General features: G+C 62.8%; 1 protein-coding gene across 5 annotated transcripts in view; it reads right to left on the bottom strand.

The window, feature by feature from the left end:
• The window catches only part of PDE4C (phosphodiesterase 4C), a 105,130-nt gene that overhangs the window by 28,569 nt on the left and 54,803 nt on the right, over positions 1-21,758 (bottom strand). Inside the window, exon 1 of one of the 5 annotated variants that reach the window (XM_037885885.2) lies at positions 17,223-18,434. The exons of the other annotated variants lie outside the window; for them this stretch is intronic. Coding sequence (XP_037741813.1) covers positions 17,223-17,359 — 137 coding nt within the window. The 5' untranslated portion in view covers positions 17,360-18,434. Of the gene's footprint in view, positions 1-17,222; positions 18,435-21,758 lie in introns of those variants that run through there. 5 annotated transcript variants of the gene reach the window in all.

Genomic DNA, 21,758 nt, shown 5'->3' with positions numbered 1-21,758 from the left:
TGTGTCTGTTGCATGCCCCACACTGGCTGTCCCAAGGAGTGGCAGGGAGCTGGGCAGCAGCCTGGCCTGAGGCTCAGCCAGAAGGCCGGTAACGTGGGACAAACTCTCCAAGGAGCTGGCGAGTTCCGGCTGGGTTTGGTTTGGCTCAGCCCCAAGGCCAGGGCACTGGGCTCTAGCCTGTCTGAAGCGTCCCTGCTTGCAGCCTGCCCAGCTCAGATTCGCCCGGCAGTGAAAACAGCCCTTCAACGCTCCCATAAATATTAACAACCATCCCTGGCCTGGCTCGCTCCCCAGACCAGCACTCTACAGCACCTAGCACACCTTCGTAGAACTACAGAGAGATACTGAAACAGGCTGGCAGCTTTCCTGGCACCCACCCCCTGCACAGCATGGCCCCTCCATGGAGCTTGGTGACAGAGGGTGCCAAACCGTCCAGCTGGGCCTCTTTCCCGCTACTGCTCCCTGAGACCAAGAGCTGTGAGAGAGATGGCCTGCTGCAGTTTCTGGCATTAGGCAGGTGTTTTCAGACGTGCCAAGTCCCTGAGCTCTCACTCAGTCCCACTCACGAACATCTCACGGCTGAGAAGCGTGTCCCCACCTTCAGCCGGTATCGTCCCTTCCTTACCGTCACCCCGTTACTCCCCAGACAAGCCCTGCTCCAGTTCTCATGGTCGGGTGGAACCCACCCTTGTTTATGGCTCGAGCTGCATATGGAAACGCAGCCCCCGCTGCGGAGCTGAGCTGAGAACCATCCCCACCCCCTCGACGGTGCAATGTCAAGGCCCGGGGCTGCTTTTCAGCAGCCCTGCCATTTCCTGGACACTGACAACGGAATTATTTGCTTTGGCCTGAGCTGCTTGTCCTCCTCACAGGACGCCTGCCCCCTCCAAGTGGATGCTGGGAAGTGGAAAAGGCCCAGCAGCTTGCGTCAGCTAGTTTGGGAGCTGGAGGGGGCCCCAGGATGGGCTGAGAATTGCTGAGGAGCAGCGGGAGTGTCAGGTAGCAGCGCAGAGAGACAGTCCAGCTGCTGCTCTGCTGGCGATACAGAATTTACCGATTTGTCAATGGAAAAAGCCCTCGACTCCATCGCTTCCACAAAGCAATAGCGGATAGGGGAGTATGCTGACCAAATCTGCCGCTGAGCCCCAGCTGGGAGGGGTTTCAAGCACTTGGGAGGACAGGGTTACAATTCAAAACGACTTGGAGAAACTGAAGACTTGGTCTGAATTCAACAAGATGAAATTCAATAAAGACAAGAGCCAAGTACTTCACTTAGGAAGGACCAATGAAATGCACAGCTACAAGCTGGGGAATACCTGGCTAGGTGGGGGCGCTGCTGAAAAGGATCCAGGAGTTATAGCAGACCACAAATGAATGAGAGTCAACAATTTGATGCAGCTGCAAAGAAGGCTGCTATTCTGGGGTGTATTAACAGGAGTGTCGTGTGTAAGAGACGGGAGGCCATTGTCCCGCTGTGCTGGGCTCTGGTAAGGCCTCACCTGAGTCTTGTGTCCAGTTCTGGGCCCCGCGCTTTAGGAAAGATGTGGACAAACTGGAGAGAGGCCAGAGGAGAGCAACAAACCTGCTACAGTTCAGAAAACCTGACCGGTGAGGAAAGGTTACAAAACTGGGCATGTTTGGTCGGGAGCAAAGACGACTGAGGGGGACCTGGTAACAGGCTGCAAATCCATGAAGAGCCGTTCTAGCGAGAGGATGTGGCCAATTGCTCTGTGTGTTCTCTCAGGTGGGGGCTGTCTGCAGCCAGGGAGATGGGGGGAGATGAGCCCTGGAACAGGCTCCCCAGGGCGGTGGTGGAATCCCCGTCTTCGGAGGGGTTTAAGACCAGGTTGAACAAGACCGTCAGGGCTGGTCTGGGTTTCCTTGGTCCAGGCTCAGCGCAGGGGGCTGGGCTCGGTGACCTCTCGAGTCACTCCCAGCCCAAGGTTGCTATGATGCTACGAAAGGACAGGTGCAGGACTCACTGCCCCAGCCGGCGCCCCACACTCAGCCCTTCCAGCCCAGCTGCACTGTGCTGTCCGGGGGCGGGGGGGGGGGAGCTGGGCGTGTGTATGTGGGGGGCTCCTGCCCCTCGCAGCACATACAGAAGTGACGGTAGCTCTAATGAGATTCCCCTCCCGGAGTGCACACATCCCTCGGGTGACACCCTGCGTTCTGCTCGGGTGACAAGCCCCACAGGTGCCAGGGGGTGTCAGGCAGCCACTGGCAGGATAAAAGCACCACATGGCCTGCCCTGCCTGGCGCTGACCTGGGCGGGGTGGGGCTGGAGGCCCCATCTCACTTTATTCCAGTCCTATAGATAGCACAGGGAGAAACCTGGGCTCTGGCCCCACACGTCGCCCGTGGAGACTTTCACCTGACGAGAGCTCTCCCCTCAGTGAAGGCGTAACCCCACCTGAAATCAGAGCTGGTGGGAGCTGCCCTCCCCAGCTCCCTGGCTTCCCGTGGGCTCAGAGACACCAGCTGGACCTTCAGCCCCTGCCTCCTCAGAGGTGTGCAGTGCAGGACTCCATGGCACAGACCCAGTGTGCCCCTGACCAGCACGCTGATCACCCCGGGACCCTCTGCTACTAACAGGGCCTCCACCCAGCCCTGCTCCCCGCCCCGCCCCGGCTCCCTTCAGCCTGCAGCGTTCCCACGGCGCTAGCCAGGGGCCCGCGGAAAGGCAGCCTGCACATCCCAGCCACCAGTCATGGGGACCGGCCGCAGGATGTGGGGCTGAGCAAGCAGGGTCCGGGGATGGGCTTTGCTGCAGCTCAGGTGGGAAGGGCCAGGGGGGCCGTGTCCTGCCCGTGCCTGTCGGTTGCTTTCCAGGTCTGTAAACATGCCCAGACGCCGTGGTCTCTCCCCACCCAGCAACCGCTGCCCTGCCCCTCCACCCCCCAGAGAGGAAACTTCCTCCTCCCTGCACCACCCACCACACTCCAGGTCACTCCTGGCTGGGGGAGCTGGGTGCAGAGCCCTCGACACACGTTACCCGCTCTGCCTTCTCCCCTCTGAATGTGCCCAGAGCCCGCGAAAGGGCAGCCAGCCCCCACTCTGCTTCCTTGCCCCATCAGTCCCAGGAGGGGAGGGAGCGAGGGATTCTCCCCAGGTGGCCCCCAAGCACCTCCAAAGGCAGCAGAGCCAGAAGGAGCCACTCGGGTTGGACCCCCTGGCATTACGGGCCACGCCGAGGCAGCAGGCTCCAGCCCCAAAGCCAACAAGCAATGGGGTTCCCCGGCCCCAGGCTGGCTGTTTCGCACACAGCCCATCACTGGAGCCTGCACTATGGTCCGTGGGCTGGCAGTGTCGGCAGCCAGCTGGCCTGAGCCGGGCTGGCCCCAGGATTTGACCCCTTCCACCGGAGAGTAGTGGCCACGCGGCAAGCGGCGCAGTTACCGTCTGTGCTTCTGCACGATGTCGATGGGCCGGTTGACAGCGCGGGATGAGCCGGCCAGGTGGCCGTTGCAGACCATAAGGGCGCAATCTGCCAGGGCCACGGAGCCACAGTTTGTGGGCAGGCTCATCCTGTCCCGTGCCCTCCAGTAGCTCTCACGCCAGCAGGCCCCGGCCCCTCCACAGCTGCAGAGAGGGCGAGTCTTCTCCTCTAGCGAGCTCAACGCGGGGGCCTGGCCCGAGATTCCCGTGGGCTGCCCTGCAGCACCACCATCACTGCGTCCAAGGCCAACTCCCCACGGCACCTTCCGCTGCACCCCTAGGTCTAGGGGGCTCTGTGGAGCTGCAGCCCAGGGTGGGCTTGGCACGGGCACCTCGCCATGCCGCGCCCAGCTTCCCTCAGCCTCTCTGCTCCCACGAGGCAGCTCCACACAGCCATGGCTGGCTCTCCCAGCCTGTCCCCTCTCCACGCTGCCCAGCTCCTAGCGAGGGTGCCGGCTCCCCCAGGCCGGCTGCAGGCTCAGATGCACCCCCCCCCTTCTCCCTCCCCCGGGGGCTGGCTTGGCTTTGCCTTGCTCTGCCCCAGAAGTTCCTTCCCTCTGCCCTGCTGCCAGCCGCAGCTCCCAGCCCTGGGTTGCTCCCCCCTGCCGGCAACCGGCACAGGACCCTCTGCGAGCCCAGCTCGCCAGCTCCGCCGTGATGTCACTGGGGGGAGGAGGGAGGGGCCAGCTGGCACGTTCAGCTCTCTGCAAATATTTCCCTTTAACTCCTTCCCACCCAGCATGTGCCTGCTGGCTCCTGCCCACGGCCTCTCCCTGGCGCGCCCCCGGGGCACGGCTGGCACAGGCTGCCTCGTGCCCCAGGAACCAGTGTGCCAGGGGATGCAGGCAGCAGAGCTGTCGGCTGGGCAGAGCCACTCTTGCAACCAGCAGGCGAGGAGTTAACACAAGTCCTGGGGTGGCCCCCTGGAGAAGCAGGGTAGCCGGGGCCGTGCTGGGGACACGGGGGCTGGATACCACCTGGCAGCAGGGTAATGACGTCATGGTTCCAGACACGGCAGCCTTTTTGCCACAGTGACCACGAGAGGCAAATCCAGCTCGCCCAGGCGGGTGCCCACGGTTCGTGTCCGGACCCAGACGTGGGGCTCAAGGGCACTACAGACAGGATTTCACCCCCTTCGCTCAAAGCCCCAAATTCCCCCTGCTTCCCCAGGGCCACAGCTGAGCCAGGAATGGGAAGTCATTTATTAGTGACGCTCTGTCCCACTCTACAGCCCCCACAACCGTCACATCCGAGACCCTCGCCGCGGGGGACACGTTTCCCGCCACTCCCTGAGGCAGGGCTGTGACCCCAGCAGGCAAACGGGGAAGTGAAGCACAGACAGAATCAGCAGCTGGTCCATGCTCACAGAGCAGGGACCTGCTCCCACTCTCCCGAGTCCCACGCAGTGCCCTACCCACTGGGCCAGCCGGCCTCTCGCCCCACGGCTGCTGGGCTCGCTGCACCGTGCTCTGCAGCCTTCCCCCCACCACATCCGTTTAGAGGTGAGGGCAGCAGAAGCAGCCCAGTGTGGACGCAGCTAACGCTGCTTAGCGTGGGGTGACTGTTCCCATGGGGCAACGGGGTGATGCTGTGCTGGGGGGTCTGACATGGAGCCGGGTCAGGGGGCCATGGTCAGAGACTCCATTGGCACAGGGCAGAATGGTGCTTCCAAACCCCAAGGCCTTTCCCTGGCATTTCACACAGGTTTGTCTGGCTCCTGCTGATGTTTCCAAGGGTTCTTCCAGGTGGACGAGTGGGTGGCCCCAGCCTAGCTGGGTCCAACTCCCTGCTCTGCCACAGGCTTCAGTTCCCATCTGCCTGGGGGTAAGAGCCTGGCCCTGCCTCCCAGGGGGTTGGGAGTGTAAACACAGTGAAGACCATGAGGCTAGCACCTACCCAGCCTAGCCCCAGGTTCCTCGCAGTGCCTGGGGCTGATCACCTGTCCGCATCCTCCACCAGGGCAAGTGTCTGGCCAGGCGCACAGACCCTGAGCCGGGGCTGCTGGGCTCAGAGCTACTCTTCAGGCCAAACCACCCAAACAAAGCAGCTCCTCTGCCCACCCTGGGCTTGGCTCTCAGGCTTCCCCAGTAGGGTCCATTCCTGCAGGAACCCAGCTCCCTACGGTCAGAGAGACTGAGCATCCTCAGCCCTGTACAGAACTCCTGGCCCTTTCCCAGCTGGGTCGGATCAATGAGCAAGGTTGGCCGGCCCTTAAAGGGGCACTGCCTCGCGGCCCCGGCTCTCCTCCTCTGGACCCCTGGAGGGGCTCTGCAGACAGAACTGCCCTCCGCAGGGCTCTGCGGGGTGAAGTAGGTGCTAGTGCCAGGAGAGGCTCCAAACTGGGCGAGACTGGCAGCTGCGCTGGTGTGTTACTGGGCGAGAGCAGCGCATGCGGGAGAGCTCCCCTCGGAGGCAACGCTGTGGAGCACCAGCCGAACAGCCACCCGGGCTCTGCCCAGCCTGGCAGGAGAGAGAAGCAAGACTTCCCACTAACTCCCCTTTCCAGTCACCCTCGGCGCGATCTGTAACTCCGGCGGGTGCAAACAGTCCGACCGAAATGGGGTGGAATTTAAGTAGCTGAACTGGCATGCGGCCCTGGGGTTTTTAATGGCCATGTGCTGCCAGGGCGTCAGTTTCACAACTCTGGGGTGCATGCAGGCTGGGCCCTGGGTCAAAAGAAACAGTGTCCCCAGCTGACGCGCCAACTCCACTTTCTGCAGAACCCGGGTGCTCTGGAGAAGTCTCCTCCCCTTGGCCTGGCTAGCCGCTGCTCAGCTGGTGAGCTCTGATCGGGCCAGGCACAAGCCAGCAGAGCTGCAGCCTTGTCAGCTAACGGGTTCGTTTAGCTTTTCCTGCACGAGGAAAACCGTACGCAGAAAGGTGCAGGCAAACCCTGAGGGACCGCCAGAGCAGAGGGGCCTGAGAGCCCCTCTCCAGCTCACAGCTTGCACCTTTGCCCATGGCCCATTCTGCTCCCCCGACACAGACACACAGCTCCTGGCATGGGCGCTGCCTGGGATGTTTCTGGCCAAGATGCCAGGACAGAGTCTAGGCTCCGAGCAAAATCCAGCCCTGTAATATTTGCTCCAAGCATCTGGGAGCCTCCCACAGGCCAGAAGCCAGTGCTGGGACAGGGGGATGGGACAGTATTTGGTCTGAAGGCTTCTAACCTCCCAAACCATGTGTAGGTGCAAAAACTTCCCCAGCCTGCCTATCCCCACTCTAGTTCAGCACGGAGGGTACTTAATCTCTGCCCAGGTGCCTTTCACATTGGTACCATTTCTACATCCAACGTGAATGGTCTGGCAGGGAGGAGGGGGCATCCCCTGTCCTGTGCCCATCCGGACTCTGGGAGCAGCACCAAGGTCCCGGCAGACCCCCCCTGACAGCCTTTCTCCAGACGCCTCTGGAATGCCAGGCAGACTCCTGTGTGCCTGATGCTCTCCGCAGAAACATGCCGTGCCGGCAAAGCAGGATGGCGTGTGCCTCCGTCGAGGAATGGAGCTGGCACGAGCCCCTGGACCAGCACGGGTTTGTCTGGAACAGCATGTTTACCAACATGCGCTGTGCACAGACAGTCTCCCCACCCTCTCATCTCACCTGCCCGGGAAAGGGAGCTGCAGGCCCTCTGAGAAATAGACCGATGGCTGTCTGGATTCACAGGATACATTCACACTGCAAATAAAAGGTGTGTTCGTAACCCACGTGAGCAGGGAAAACACGGCCACTCAGCTGTCCACTTGGGTGTGAATCGGAGCAACTGCAGGGGCTGAGACACGCTGAATTGCAGCCTCTTCCCTGCTATCTTATCCTGAGCTAGCTCACGTGGGTTACGAACACGACTTTTACTGGCAGTGTGGACATGTGCAGACTGTCCCCCTGCTAGAGCCCCTCCAGCCGGGCTGTTCCTTGTGGCACCTGACTGCACCACCACTCAGTGAGTCCCCAGGGCTGCCCCAGAGCAACACACTCAGCAGGGTGGGGTGCAGGGAGGGGCTCGTTCTCCTTTCTCCAGCAGGGGAAGAGACTCAGGGCCACAGTTGTGCCAAGCACCTTCCACCAGCACGAAAGGCGAGCTAAGGACCCAGCGAGGCTGCCGGCCTTGTGTGACGGGGAAGCCATCCCCACAGCCTGTGCTCCACCAAAACCTGCACAGGTCCCGCCAGGCCCCTCTCCCCGCCTGCCCCTTCTCCAGCTGGTTTCCAAACCACCGCTGTGACAGAAACGGTGCAGCTCACAACCGGGTGCAGGGAAAACGTCAGGAAGGTTTCCTGGCCTGGCACAGCACCCCTGCGGCTCCCACTTTCCCAGCTTCTCGCTGCCGGATCCTGGCCCGGCTTCCGTTTCCATGGTGCCATGAGAAAGTGCGTGGCCCCGGGACACGGCCGAGGGAGCAGAGTAAGGAGGAAAGCCACCCGGACAGGTGAAAACAAGCTGTGTGCCCTGGTCAGTCTGCCTGTGAAATCCCTTGCGACAGCCCCACTCACAGGGGCAATGGTGGGTCCACACGCTGGGCCTGGGACGGCCAGTCTGGCAAGTCACTTTCCTGCATGCCCATGTCCCCCCTGTGACGCAAGGCTGATGGGGAACCATGGTGCCAACGGTCAGAGACTGCAGCCCTTGGGCTTGCAGCAGCATCCTGGGCCCAGAGCCGAGCTTACCCTGCAGGGGGTTTCTCATCTGGAGCTCACCCCAGGCCAGACCTGGCCCCGTTCTCACTGCCAGAGCCACATCCCCTTCCAGTGCTGCCCAGCCTCACAGAGAGGGGGGTAATGCGGGCTCCCTGCACTGCCCATCACAGCTGCAGGCTGGATCCCAGCTGCCCTGGTGCTGGGCGGACGTGCGTCACTGGAGCAGCTCCCCAATTGATCCAAGCATCGATCCACCCGTTTGTGCCGAGATGTGACCTTCAGCGACCTCCATGAGCCAGCCCCGATCCCCAGACACGCAGCCAGGGGCGGGTGCTGAAGACGCCCCATGCCACTCCCACTGGCCTTGTTCTGAAGGCAATTAGAGCGAGGGCCCAGGAGGAAGGCAGGAAGCCCATGGGGGCAGCAGGCTGAGCGGGAGAGCTCTCCCTGGCGGATGGGCCCCTAGCAGGCAGCTGCACATGCTCTGCTGTCTGCAGTCACAGCCAGTACCCGATGGAGGTGGCTCATGGGTCCCATTGTGCCCATCTCTCTCTCTGGGGCCAAAGGAATCCTTACAAGACGTCTCCAGCACGGGGGCTTCCAGCCCTTTTCTGGGGAGACGATTCCCCGGGCTCATACATCCTCCTGGCAGGGCGTCCTCCTTGGTACTCGTCACTCCAGTTCCTCGCCCTACGCCCCAGGCCTGTCCCATTTGTCCTGGAGCTGGCCTGGGATGGGACTGTCCTGGCCCAGCAGCGTGAGGCCAGCAGGTGCCTGGCCGAGCAGCACAGGAAGGGTTTCCTCCCCTAAATACACGAGGGTCGGAGCAAACCACCAACCCCCCGCGGTCTCCTGGTCCATTGAACCATCTGATTTCAGAACACGGATACTTTGCACTTATGCAGATGGAGGCCTGCAGCCCAGCGTCCCCAGCGCTTCATTCATTCAGCATCTCTCTGCAAATGGCAGAAGCTCTCCTGAGTGAGGCAGAGGGGTTAAGATCTGCGGCAGAGCTGGGAACCCAGGAGTCCGGACTGCTTGCTAGAGCAGCCTGGGGGGAAGGGTCACACTGGGCTGTGAGTCTGTTCGCCCATTTGCCTGCCTTTGCAGCGTGCGGTGACGCCACGGGAGAGAGGTGCTGGGGGTGTTAGCAGGAGACCGATTTCCACGACTCCCTCAGGTCCAGCCAGAGTGCGTCGCAGAGAGCCCCGGAGATGCTGCAGCTGTGGCTCCATAGTAGCTGATTTGGCTCTGTCCCAGGTGCCCAGGCCTCCCACACGCAGATGGGCCAGGAGGACAGGGTCCCCAAACATCACCCCCCATTCTCCCCCACCCCATGGGAACCGTACCTTAACCCCCCTTTCCCTTCCGTATGTACCCCATGCAGGAGTGCCTCTGGACAGGGGAAGGGCTGTCTGGCAGCATGCTCCCGGGAGCCAGAGTCTGCCCAGCTCAGGACCAAGCTGCAGCGCACATCTCCACGCTCCCACCCTCACCTCCTGGCATCTCCCCCGGCCCTCTGACTGGGGAACAAAACCCCCTCTGCCATGCCCGCTGCGGCCCCACTGACTGCTCCACTCCAAGTTCGGAGACTCACTTTCACTCAGCAGAATGCGCCTGAACAGGGGGTCTGGCGGCAGGGAGACACCTGACCCACAGGGCTGTGATGAGCCCCCGCGAGGTACGAACCACCAGCAGCAGCCCGGGATTCCAGGAGCCGTGCGACCGGTGGGGAAACACGATGTTCATTGTCTTCAATTGCTTGTTTTCACGTTGCTGGTTCATTTCTCCCATGGTACCAGAGACACGAAGCCCCATTGCGCCTCCTGTTTCCAGTACAAACCGTCCCGGTGAGCTACAGATCTGTGGTCTATCCCCAGCCCCCAGACCAGAATCCCCCTGATACCGTCCAAGCCGGGCCCTGCAGGTGTCAGCAGCTCCAGTAACTTCAGCCACCCCTGAGCCAGGGGGCCCCAAGCCCCGAAAGATGAGCCATCCGCCCTCAGGGGGACCCAGGACAGCGAACCCGACGCAGGGAAGAGAGAGGGTCCTGGGGTCCTTTCCGACGTGCCTGTGAAGCCCTGGGAGTAGGGGCTTGCCTTGCCCCAGCAGCAGCCAGCGGGTGGCCCCAGGTTTGTTCCAGGCCCCTGGATAAAATGGCTCCATAACATTATTTTGCGCGTCCTCCCAACACGGCCGCTCGCCACAACGGCAGATCAAGAAGCACCTCATCATTTGCAGCCTGGTCCCGGGCCAAGAGAAACTGCTGCATTCGCTCCTAAATAGGAAATTCTGGCTCTCAAGGGCGGGCACCACTGCACTCCATCCGGCAGGGGCAGCTCTGGCCGCGTCTGCCAGGCTGCCTCACAGCCCCGGGCACGGAAACCCGAGCCAGGCCGCACTGGGCAGCCCCTGGCCTGCCCCTGTGGAGAGAGGCTGTAGCTCACCCTTTCCCAGCCCTCTCCCCTATTCTCTCCTCAGCACCCTGGCCCAGCGTCGGGGTGATGCCCATGGACCCTGCGTCCTCTCCAGCAGGATCCCCAGGTTCCTGGGGGACTCAGGCTTCACAACCCCTCCAGGGCCGGTCCTCGATACAACCAAGCTGCCGAGCGGTTGGTCGGACGGCGAGGAGAGAGACTGAGGGGAAAAAAGCTCTGCAAAGGCTGTGGATGGGCAAGAGGAGCTGTGGCCAGGCCAGAAGAGCCCAAGGAACATGCTCCTCCGATGCCCCCCACTGCCCACCCCTAATTCCGGCTCATGGACGCAGACATGGAGTGAAGGGCAGACGGGGTTGTCTGGCTCACTGCCCCCCAAAATGGACCCGCCTGAGGGGTCCTGTTCTCTGCACCTACAAGCTCTGTGTTAGACCATGTTCCTGTCATCTAATAAACCTCTGTTTTACTGGCTGGCTGAGAGTCACGTCTGACTGCGGAGTTGGGGGGCAGGACCCTCTGGCTTCCCAGGACCCCGCCTGGGTGGACTCGCTGTGGGAAGCGCACGGAGGGGCAGAGGAGGCTGAATGCTCCGAGCTCAGACCCAGGAAGGTGGAAGCCGGGTGAGCTGTGTGTCCTGCAGACAGGCTGCTCCCAGAGAGGAGACTTCCCCAGAGTCCTGCCTGGCTTCAAAGGGAGCGGTTCCAGAGCATCGCCCAGGGACGCCGGGACAGAAGCGCGTCCGGGCCCTGGGGAGGCAAACAGCTCGTGCGATTCACAGCACATTGGAGCCCAAAGCAACACAGAAGATTGACCCAACAGGCCAGGCTTCACAGGGAGAGATCAGTGAGTGTGGGCAGCTGGGGCTGTGCCCAGGGCCCTGGCAAAGGAGGTCACTGCATGCCCACGGCTACTGTGCCTGCAAGCTCCCAGCTGGCGAAGCTATTCTCCAGCCAGAAGCAAATGCTGCTACACGCCCTGCAGCAGTGCCCCAGGCTTGGCAGGGTGGCCCCAGAGCCTTCTAGAGCCAGACTTGCAGCAGCCCCCAGTGAAAGGAGAGCTTGCCTGTGTCTGCCAATGGGAGCTCAGATTTCCTCGTCAGTCCCACGTGATTTGGTGTCTCCCTGGCTGCCCCAGCTGCTGGAGTCAGGGGATTGGAGTGGGCGTGGCTCTTGCTGAAGAAAGAACAAGAGGTTTCTCCTCCTCCTGGCTGTAGAGCAAAGTTTGAAGTTGTGGCCCGGGGGTGACGCCGACACTCAGAGACAGGTGAAGACCCAGACCCCCCGGTACGATCTGTCCAGTGCTCCCGGCTCTGGGGCCGGACTCGTGATCTTTGCGTGTTTGGCTGGCTGCTGAGCCCATCGGGAGTTCTGGCCCTGGCTCAAACTCATCTGTGGGGTGGAGTGTCCAGAGCCCATTCCCTCTTCCTGCTGCCAGGCCACGCCATGGGGTCCCAGCCAGCACGGCAGAGCCACAAGGAATCGGGAGAGACAGTGGAGAGGCGGACGTGGCACTGTTACCTTGTCTGCGCCATTCTCTCTCCCCCGGATCTGACCTGATCCCGGGGGACTCAGCCCTCCCCACCTGCTGGGCCTGTTTCAGGCTCTGCGGAGCTCTCCAGAGCAGGGATGGACACAGCCACCATTTGTGCTGTGGGTGCCCAGCCAGGACTCCACATCCCTGGCCTCCAGCTGGAGCTGGCCACAGCCCTGGTGCTATTTCGGCATGGCTTTGCCTTACTGATGGGCGGGTGCTTTAAAAGCCAAAGGTCTCACTGCCCCCTATCGCCTCCCGTGGCAACATGGAGGGAGCTCAGCGTTGCTGCCAGCAGAGCTCTCGCTCCGTGTCCTGGTGCCCATCCACATGGCCTGCGAGCTCCAGCAGCAAGGCCCCTCCCCGGCCCAAGAGCCCCCGCCCTGAGCCGGGCCCCACGAGGCGTTTGGGGCGCTGGGAGCCACCCAGGGCAGAGCTGGTTCAGGGAACGGCACTGGATGCAACGGCTGGAGCTGCCCAGGAACCATTGGACACCTCCTGTCCAGAGCGATGTTGGGCTTGGGATCTCCTATTGCACCTCTCTCAGCAGGAGTTTGTCCGTCCGTCTGTCCATCTGAGAGGCTGGTAAAGTGCCCCCTGGCTTGGGGTTCCCAGCTCTCCACATGCAGAGCCTGGTTTGCAGGGGCGGAGCTCCCACTGCCCCCAGGGAAGGCCAACGGGCTGCAGGTGGCTCAGGTGAATCAGGCCCAAGGGGCAGCATCCAGCAGCTCTCACTCAGAGCCATGGAGAAGCCCCCTCTCCCGCGAGAGCAAGAATTTCTTGGAAGATTTGGCCCTAGGTGAGTGATGCTGAGGCCCCCCACGGTGCCCAGCAGGAACAGCTGCGCTGCATTGGGACTGCGCACGGCCCAGCAGTGCAGGCGAGAGCCCTGGCTCTTTGGGCGCAGGAATGCATCACAGACCGGCAGCCCCAGGGAGCAGGCTGCAGCTTCACTGCGACCTCTGGCACCGAGCGCAGGGCAGGGCTGGACCTGCACAGGGGAGCTCCTCGGATTTCATTGCTGGGTCTCTGGCTGGCTTCACTTCCTAGCAGTGCAGCAACGGCATTCCCGCCAGATCAGCAAATCTCCATTAATGCTGAGGGCCTGGGCCCTCCTCTCCGAATGAAGTGCCTAACGAGAGAGACCACGTGCCAGCTGCATGAGCATCTTGGCTGAAAAAAAGCCACCGGGCCCAGATCTGCAAACAGCCTGAGCCAAGTCCTGCCATGTCCTCGCGTGGGCCGAGCCCTGAGTGGGGAGAGGCCATTAAAAGAGCAGGGACCTCCACTCACCGTAGCCACACAGGAGCTGTCAGCACTGGCACCAGAGCTGGGGACTGCTAGCCATTTCCACGGTGAATAGCCAGGGCCCCAGTGTCACAGAGTCCCCGGGCGATGCTCTGGAACTGCTCCCTACGAAGCCAGGCAGGACTCTGGGGAAGTCTCCTCTCTGGGAGCAGCCTGTCTGCAGGACACACAGCTCACCCGGCTTCCACCTTCCTGGGTCTGACCTTGGAGCATTCAGCATCCTCTGCCCCTCTGTGCGCGTCCCACAGCCAGTCGGCCCAGGCGCGCTCCTGGGGAAGCCAGAGGGTCCTGCCCCCCAACTCCGCAGTCAGACGGGACTCTCAGCCAGCCAGGAAAACAGGTGTATTAGACGACAGGAACATGGTCTAACAAAGAGCTTGTAGGTGCAGAGAACAGGACCCCTCAGCTGGGTCCATTCTGGGGGGCAGTGAGGCAGACAACCCCGTCTGCACTTCACTCCTCGTCCCCAGCCAGCCCCAAACTGAAACCCTCTCCAGCCCCTCCTCCTCTGGGCTTTGTCCCTTTCCCGGGCCAGGAGGGCACCGGATTCCTTTGTTCTCCAATCCTTCAGCTCTCACTTTGCAGGGGGGAAGGGCCCAGGCCATCAGTGGCCAGGAAACAGGGTGTCTGCCATTCTCTGTGTCCAGACCCCTGCACACACCTGCCCTCTAGGGCTCTGCAATGATCATACACCCTTATCCCACCCCCTAGACACTAAAGAACTGCATAGGGGAAACTGAGGCACCCCCACAATATTCAGAGGAAACATTAAGAACAGTCCCGCTTCGTCACACCCTGCTGTGGGCGGAGAGCAGCCACTGGCAGAGCAGAGGGAGGAAGGGGCTCGTGTGACGTGGGCTGGGTTGCCCGCCATCTGTTTAGCCAGGGCTGGTCCGGTGGCACTCAGGCCTCTGCCAGCCATTTCCCAGCTGCCTGGCAGGGAGGCCATGCTGAGCAGGAAGCAGGGCCAGGTGCCACTGGGGAGTCACCCTGTTCAGGGCTTGCTGTTGGGACCCCGGCAGGGACCTTGCTCCTGGGGAGGGTGCTGTGGGGAGCATTGTAAGTTGTGCTGGGGGCTTTGCCATGCACCCTGCTGCCCTAGGAGCCCCGAGCCCCCGAAGCAGCAAGGGCCCCCCAGCGAGCAAGGCCCTCACGTCAGGGTGGGTTCAGTGCCCACGTCTGCGAGGTGCCCGTGTGCTGAAGAGCCTGCCTGGCTGTGCAATGGCCCGGGCACTGGGTTGGGTGTCTGTCAGGACTCCTGGGTTCTAGTCCCAATTCTGCTACCGACATGCTGCATGCCAGCAGGAGGGGCAGACCCCAGTAAAATGGGAGCAAGGGGGCTGACCCACGGCTGAGCCAAGAGGGGCCAAGTCACTGTTATTATTTCAAAAACCCACAGTAAGGTTAGCTGGAAACCGGTGCAGCCCCAAAGAGTGTGGTGCAGCCCGGAGCCACTAGGTGTCAGCACAGACAGGCCCATGGAGACACTGGCACGGCCCGGGGAGCCCGGTGTGCCCGAGGGCCGTGCCGCGGAGGTGCCAGGGGCCCGCCGGGGCCCAGCACACTCAGGTCTTGGCACCGCGCCCTTCCCAGGAGACTAGTAACTGAATTCAAACGTACTTTCTGTCCCACGCTGTCTCCTTTGATGCTCACCGGCCAGTCTGGGCCTGGGGCAGGCCGGCCTGGGAGGTTTGTTTCCTCTATAAATAGCTCTTGTTGCCATTGCAAAGGGCTCAGCTGCTCACGTCCTGCACCGGAGGCAGGGCAGCCCCGCGACCCTGTGCACGGAGACCTGCCGGGCCAGCTCTGGGCTGTCATTCCTGCAGGAGGCGCTGCCGTGCACCCTGCCCCCCAGCTCAGGGACTGGGGGGAGAGAAATCCCAGGAATGGACTGGAGCTGCCAGCATCACACGCCGCCTTACGCAGCCTGTCTGGAAAGGTCACCGGGACTGCGGGCCGGCGCCAGGCACCATCTGCGGAGCAGTGGCCCAGGGGTGCAGCCCGCCACACTGCTCGTTGTTTCATGTCCAGTCACCCGGCCAACCCCTGCCCCAAGTGGGCAGATGCAGCCGGCCCCTCCCCCCAGAGCTGGGCCCCTGCCGGGCGGGTGCAGTGGCCTTGGGAGAACAATGCCCGCTGCTGCCTGGCGTCCATCATGCACTAATGCCCCTCCCCGAGAGCTTGCCACTTGCCTCCCCAGACTCCTCTGTGTGGGACATGCCAGCGGGCAGCCCAAGCAGGGGAGTGGCCGGGGTCAAAGGCCCAGAGGTCCCCTGTGCTGACTACAGGCAGCATGCGGAGGACCCGGCTGGCGGGCAGCCTGCTCACGCGCTCAGCAGCACCAGGCCCCGGGGCAGGGCGTCCCAGTGCCAAGGCCAGTGTGCAAAGCTGGGGCATTTGCAGCTCGCTCCCTCCAGCCCGAGTGGGACAGCTCTGCTCCGGCCTGGGGCTCTTGGCAGGTGCAGGTGGGAGCTGAGGGGACGCAGAGCTGGGGCATCAATGAGCCCCCAGCCTTGCTGCATCCAGGGCTGCTGGCTCCTGCGTGTGTTAGCAGGGGTGGGGCTGGGCGTGCTGGGGGCAGGGGAGTTGACGGGGAAATGGGGAGAGACCCAGGGCTCCCCGCAGGTGCGTGAGGAGGTGCGTGGTTGGCTCCTGCTGGCAGCACAGCCGAGCTGGCACGCCGGACCCAGCATCACGACCCCTGTGGCCCACCTGGCCTGCCCAGCTGGGGGGGCGGGGGGGAAGGGGGGCACAGGATGAGTCTGCTGCTTGTTTTCCTCTCTCTGTCATAACAAACGCCCTTTCTATTTACATTCCCACATCTGTTGTGCAGCTGCAGCCCAGCTCCCAGACAGCCCGGCTCCTCCCGGATCCCCAGCACCCTCCGTCCTCATAGCCCGGCAGCCCACTGGCCAGAGAGGGGCTGCCCTGGCCCCAGGCCTCTGCCAGGTGGAGTATGGAAGAGGTAGGAAGTAATTGGCCAGGCCAGGCAAACAAAGGCCCTTCAGCCAGCGGGAGGCTGGACTGGGACCTTCACCCGTTTGCAGAAGCGGATGGAGGGCTCGATCCCCCAGAGCTGGAGCTGCCCGACCTGGCCTGAGACTGCTTTCCCCACTCGGCTCCACGGCCCAGCCCCACATCCCCTATGCACCTGGCCTGCTGCATGCTGGGGGCTGGGCAGGGGGAACCCTGCAGCACCCCAGGGCCTTCGCCAGGCAAGAGGTGCTGGGGTTGCTGGCCTCAGAGCTGCTTTGCTCAGGGCTGCAGGGTCCAGGCAGGGTTGATGGCTCCTGGCACTAGGGACACCCCGTGGGCCAGCTCTGCATGAGCCTCCCATGGTGCGGCCAGGGAGACGGACCAGCAGAGGGGAGCACCCCCACACCACACCTGGCTGGAAGGCACCTACCGAGCACCCGCCAAAGACAGTGCTTGGTTGGGGAACCAGCTCCTGGCATCACCCTGCGCTTGTCAGTGCCCACCCATGGCTGGTACCTTGTGTCACCCACATAACCTGCAGAGCTGGGCTGGGGCCAGCCAGGTGGGGAAGGGAAGTGCCCCAGGCCACACAGACAGGCCTAACTGCCCAGCTCATCTTCAGGCACCTCTCAAAGTCTCCCAGTGAGTTCAGGTCTCAGCACCCTGTGAGCTGCCAACCCTGGAACCGGCCCGCCAGCGGTAGCCTCTGCCCTGCCCGGCTCTGTCCTGCCCTGCCCGGCTCTGTCCTGCCCTGCCCAGCTCTGCCCTGCCCAGCCCAGCTCCGTCCTGCCCTGCCCAGCCCGGCTCCATCCTGCCCTGCCCTGTCTGGCGGTGGGCAGCCCCCCTACCTGCCCAGCCTGGCTCTGCCCTGCCCTGCCCAGCGGCGGGCAGCCCCAGCCCTTACCAGAGGGGGTGAGCCACGGTAAAACGCCGCTGCATGCGGATGCTCTGATTCATCATGAGCTTCCTGAAGAGGATGGGCGAGTTGCAGGGGGAGCTGCAGGGGGAGGCCCCCGGGGAGCCATGCTTCGGGTTCAGCATTTTGGAGCCACAAATTAGTCGGGGGGAGCCCACGTGCACAAGAGGCTCAGCTGGGCCTTCACCCCCCCTGTTCAAAAATCTCCCCCAGGAAAATCACTTCGAGGGCTCCCCTGCCCACAGTGGGGACCTGCAGGGGATGGGTCCCGTTCACGCAGCGGGGTCCAGGCTGGCAGAGAGGGGGCGCGGGGTCCTCTGCAGTCACTTTCAGGCCATCAGTTTGATTGTGCGCAGAAGCTCCATGGAGGCTGCCTGCCCCCTCTCGCTCCGGCTCCACGCTGTGCTCTGGCTGAAGGTGAACGAGCGTGCCCGGGGGGCCGGCGGGGCGTTGCTACGAGGCTCCGTTTCCCGAGGGTCTCGCAGGTCCGTCTCCCCGGGTCCCATTCAGAGAAGACAAACTGTCCGTTTGGTACAAAGCAGGAAGCGCATTGCAAACACAGCACTCTCGCTCCCAGGGAAACTTTCCATTCCCCTCCCGTCCCTGCCTGGGAAATTAAACAACTGTCTGGCTCAGCAGATACTGACTGAAATACGAAGCAAGCCCCCCTCGTTGCTCGGGCTGGGCCAGGCCAGTCTGGCACAGGGACGCTCGCTCCCTCGCCCGCTGCATGGACGAGCCAGGGCTTGCTGGGGCTCTACGTGGAAGGGAGAAGCAGCGCAGCACCCCCCAGCCTTGCTGCTCCCCCACGTGGCACTCAGCCCTTTCCCTGCCAGCAACAGCACCGGCTGCCTCAATTGCGCAGAGACGTTAAACTGCACTGGAATCTGGGGCAGGACCGGCGAGACGTTCCCTGCTCAGGATCGTAAACCACAGGGGCTGGATCCTCAGCTGGTGTAAATCAGCGTAGTTCTGCTGACTCCAAAGACTTCAGTGCAGCTACGCCAGCTTACGCCCTCCGGGGAGCTGGCTCACTGGCTTCCGTGCAGCGCAGCACCAGTGCGGGAGAAACGCCCCCGGCACCAGCTTGCACCCTCCTCGGCCCGGGGGGGCTCAGCCGAGAGCTATCTTGCTGTGTCCTGTCCTGCTCGCCCTCATTCTCCCAACCGAGAGCGTGACAAACCCAGCACACGTGGGACCCAGACGGGTTCCCCTTTGGCTCCTCCCGTTCCCCAGAGAGGCCTGGGAAGGAGAGCAGTGGGGCAGAGCCCCTCCCTGGAGCACGGCCAACGGACAGCCCAGCTGGGAGCGCTACGCTGCTGGTCGTGCAAGCTTCGCGTACGGCTTAAACATCCCCCACAGCCCCGCCAGAAAAGGGACATCTCCAACAGCCCTGCCAGCTGCAGCCCCACTAAGCAGAGTGTCAGGGTCGCTCCTGGGATCCCCACAGCCCAGGACAGTCCCCAGCCCTGCTCCGAACCTCCCCACATGGCACCAGCCTTTCCCCCAGCAGAGCAGCCGGCCCACAACAGCCTCCAGGCCAGGCTGCTGTCCCAGGCCCCTTTCAGGAGCTCTGGGTTCCCCCCGCTCCAGCCTCCACCATCAGTGCAGCCCCGGGAAAGGGACTGGAGGCTTCCAGGCCCCAGGGCAGCGAGAGGAGCCCCGAGCAGTGGGGCCAGGCGACAGGGTTTCCGGGGTGGAGAGTCCCTGGGGAGGGAGCAGGCAGCAGTGGGTCAGTGTCGCTCCCACGCAGGGAGCTGCGCGATGTGGCTGCGGGAAGAGTCGCCGTGGCACAGCCAGGAGCTGGGCTGAGCGATCTCCAAGCCCCCAAGCCGGCACAGCCGCTGCCTGGCACAGACACCGGGGCCTCCGCTGCTCCCAGTGCCAAGGGACGGACACACACACACACACACACACACACACACACACACAGCGCCCCAGCGACACACACACACACACACACACAGCGCCCCAGCGACACACACACACACACACACACAGAGCTCCCCAGTCACACACACACACACACAGCGCCCCAGCGACACACACACACACAGAGCGCCCCAGCGACACACACACACACACACAGAGCGCCCAGCGACACACACACACACACACACACAAACACAACACACAGAGAGCACCCCAGCGACACACACACACACACAGAGCGCCCCAGCGTCTGAGCCGGGCTGCCCTGCAGGGAAAGGGGCAGGGGGAAGCATTGCAGGCATTCAGCCTTGGAACTGGACGGGGGTTCCCACCTCATGGCCCTTCCCAGGCCCCAGCACAATCCAGCGCCGTGGGGCCCCAGTTTCAGGAAGCATGTTCGGAAGCCCTGTCTGTCTCCACTGAAGGTCTCACTGCAGCTCAGATGACACATTCTTAACCCCTTGCCAGCTCCCTGAAAGCGGAGAAGGCCCAGCTGGCTGTCACCCCCCCCCCCCCCCGCCCTGCAGACCCATCACAGGAGGGTCCTCCAGTGTGTAATGGGAACTGGAACCTGCCCTCACACCTGGCACCATGTGGCTCCCTGGGAGACTGGGCCAGACTGGGCCATGGGGACTGAGCTCCCCGCCGATCAGAAGCACGCGATCGCCATGTCTAACATGAGTCATAGTAACATCCAGCTCACGCCGTCCCCGGGGGCGAGGGCTGCGTCACCCTGCGCCTTGGCTTGCAGAGGAGCTGCCTTGCTGAGCCGGGGACGGCGGCACGGCAGGCTCTCACCGGCCCCGGGCAGCTGGGCTGCACCAGCCTCCTACGGTTCTTTGAACAGCTGGTAGAGGAGACCTGGTTGGCATGATTTACTGGGACTCGGGCCAGGCCTGGCAGATGCAGCGGCAGGGGATGCAGTCCCAGCGCTGGATGCAAGTGCTCGAGGGGGCGCCTGCCACCCAGGGAGAGCTCAGCCAGCTGCTGTACTGACGGGGCGGCCCTGCGTCCCACGTGGGTCTCTAGCACCCCCTGCCAGAGGGTGAGCTGCGGGGGAGCGGCGGGGAGACAAAGGCTGGAGGAGGAGCCGGGGGGAGGCTGCCAGAGACGGCTGGAGAGAGTTGGAGTTGAGAGCTGGCTGGGGAAATGGAAGGAGGGCCAGATGGGGCTCTGGCTCACTGCCCCCATGGGGAAATGGAGGGGGGGCCAGATGGGGCTCTGGCTCACTGCCCCCCCAAAATGGACCCGGCTGAGGGGTCCTGTTCTCTGCACCTACAAGCTCTGTTTTAGACCATGTTCCTGTCGTCTAATAAACCTCTGTTTCACTGGCTGGCTGAGAGTCACGTCTGACTGCGGAGTTGGGGGGCAGGACCCTCTGGCCCCCCCAGGACCCCGCCTGGGTGGACTCACTGTGGGAAGCGCATGGAGGGGCAGAGGATGCTGAATGCTCCGAGGTCAGACCCAGGAAGGTGGAGCCGGGTGAGCTGTGTGTCCTGCAGACAGGCTGCTCCCAGAGAGGAGACTCCCCCAGAGTCCTGGCTGGCTTCGTAGGGAGCAGCTCCAGAGCATCGCCCGGGGACGCTGGGACACTATCACCATCCCAACGCACTGCTCTCGTGCCATGCGGGAGCAAGAACTGCAGGCGGCCTCTGCCCTGAGGAGTTTGCAAACCCTGCTGCCTGCACTAGCAGAGCTCGGAGCTGGACCTTGGTGCCCTCATGGGACTCACCCTTGCACACTGCTTTGTACATGCACCCAGCCGGAGACAGCCCAACTCTGCTGAGCTCCTCCACTCTCACTTCCTCCCTGGGATCCCATCAGGGCCCCTCCCCCCAGGCAGGGGGAGGTGGGGATCTTTGCCCAGGCCACAGGAAGCAAAGTCTCTGAGGTTTGGCTGGTGAGATTCACACCGATGAGAGCCCCAGGACACTGACCGACTCCAGGGGGTCTCCAGCGTGTCTGGTAACCCCCTGCTCCACCCCTTGTGCCTCAGACACGTTCCCCCCTCATCTCAGGCAAGGCCCTGGGGGGCAGCTAAGATCCTGGAGGATGGTTGCCTCGCTCTTCAGACAATCCTCTCCATAAACTCATCAAGCTAAGTCTCGAAGCCAGTTCAGTTTTTCCTCCCACGGCTCCAGAGCTTCACTCCTCCAATGTGACAGAAACGTTTGTCTGGTGTCCCGGCCGGTTTATATCCATTTGTTTGTGTGCCACCATCGGCCCTTAACTTCAATCAATTCTTCAGTCATAGGGCACAAGCCCAAGTTTAGCGATTCATTAGGAATCCTGGCTATTGGCCTTGCAATTCCGTTAATATTCTTGGAGGGAGATTTTCTGAGCCCCCCGATTCGCTCCCATGAAGCTGTTTGAGTTTGACATCTGCCTCGGACATGGTCATTTCTACCTCCACGTCCTCGTCCCCAGTAGGCCCCTGCCACGGTCCCCAGGCAGAACAGCCACAAAGGGTTTGTATTCGCTAAAGCCACTCCGACTGCCAGCTCTGCAGCCAGGGACCGGCTGTGTGTCTGGGTCTGCCCAGCGCCTAGCGCCAGGGACCCGGGCCCGTGACTGGGGCCCTAGGAGGCCCTA

The sequence above is a fragment of the Chelonia mydas genome, chromosome 25, assembly GCF_015237465.2.
Source record: "Chelonia mydas isolate rCheMyd1 chromosome 25, rCheMyd1.pri.v2, whole genome shotgun sequence".
NCBI classification, from domain to species: Eukaryota; Metazoa; Chordata; order Testudines; family Cheloniidae; genus Chelonia; species Chelonia mydas.
The sequence above is the reverse complement of the archived record's forward strand: the minus strand, read 5'-3'. Positions and strand labels throughout refer to the sequence as shown.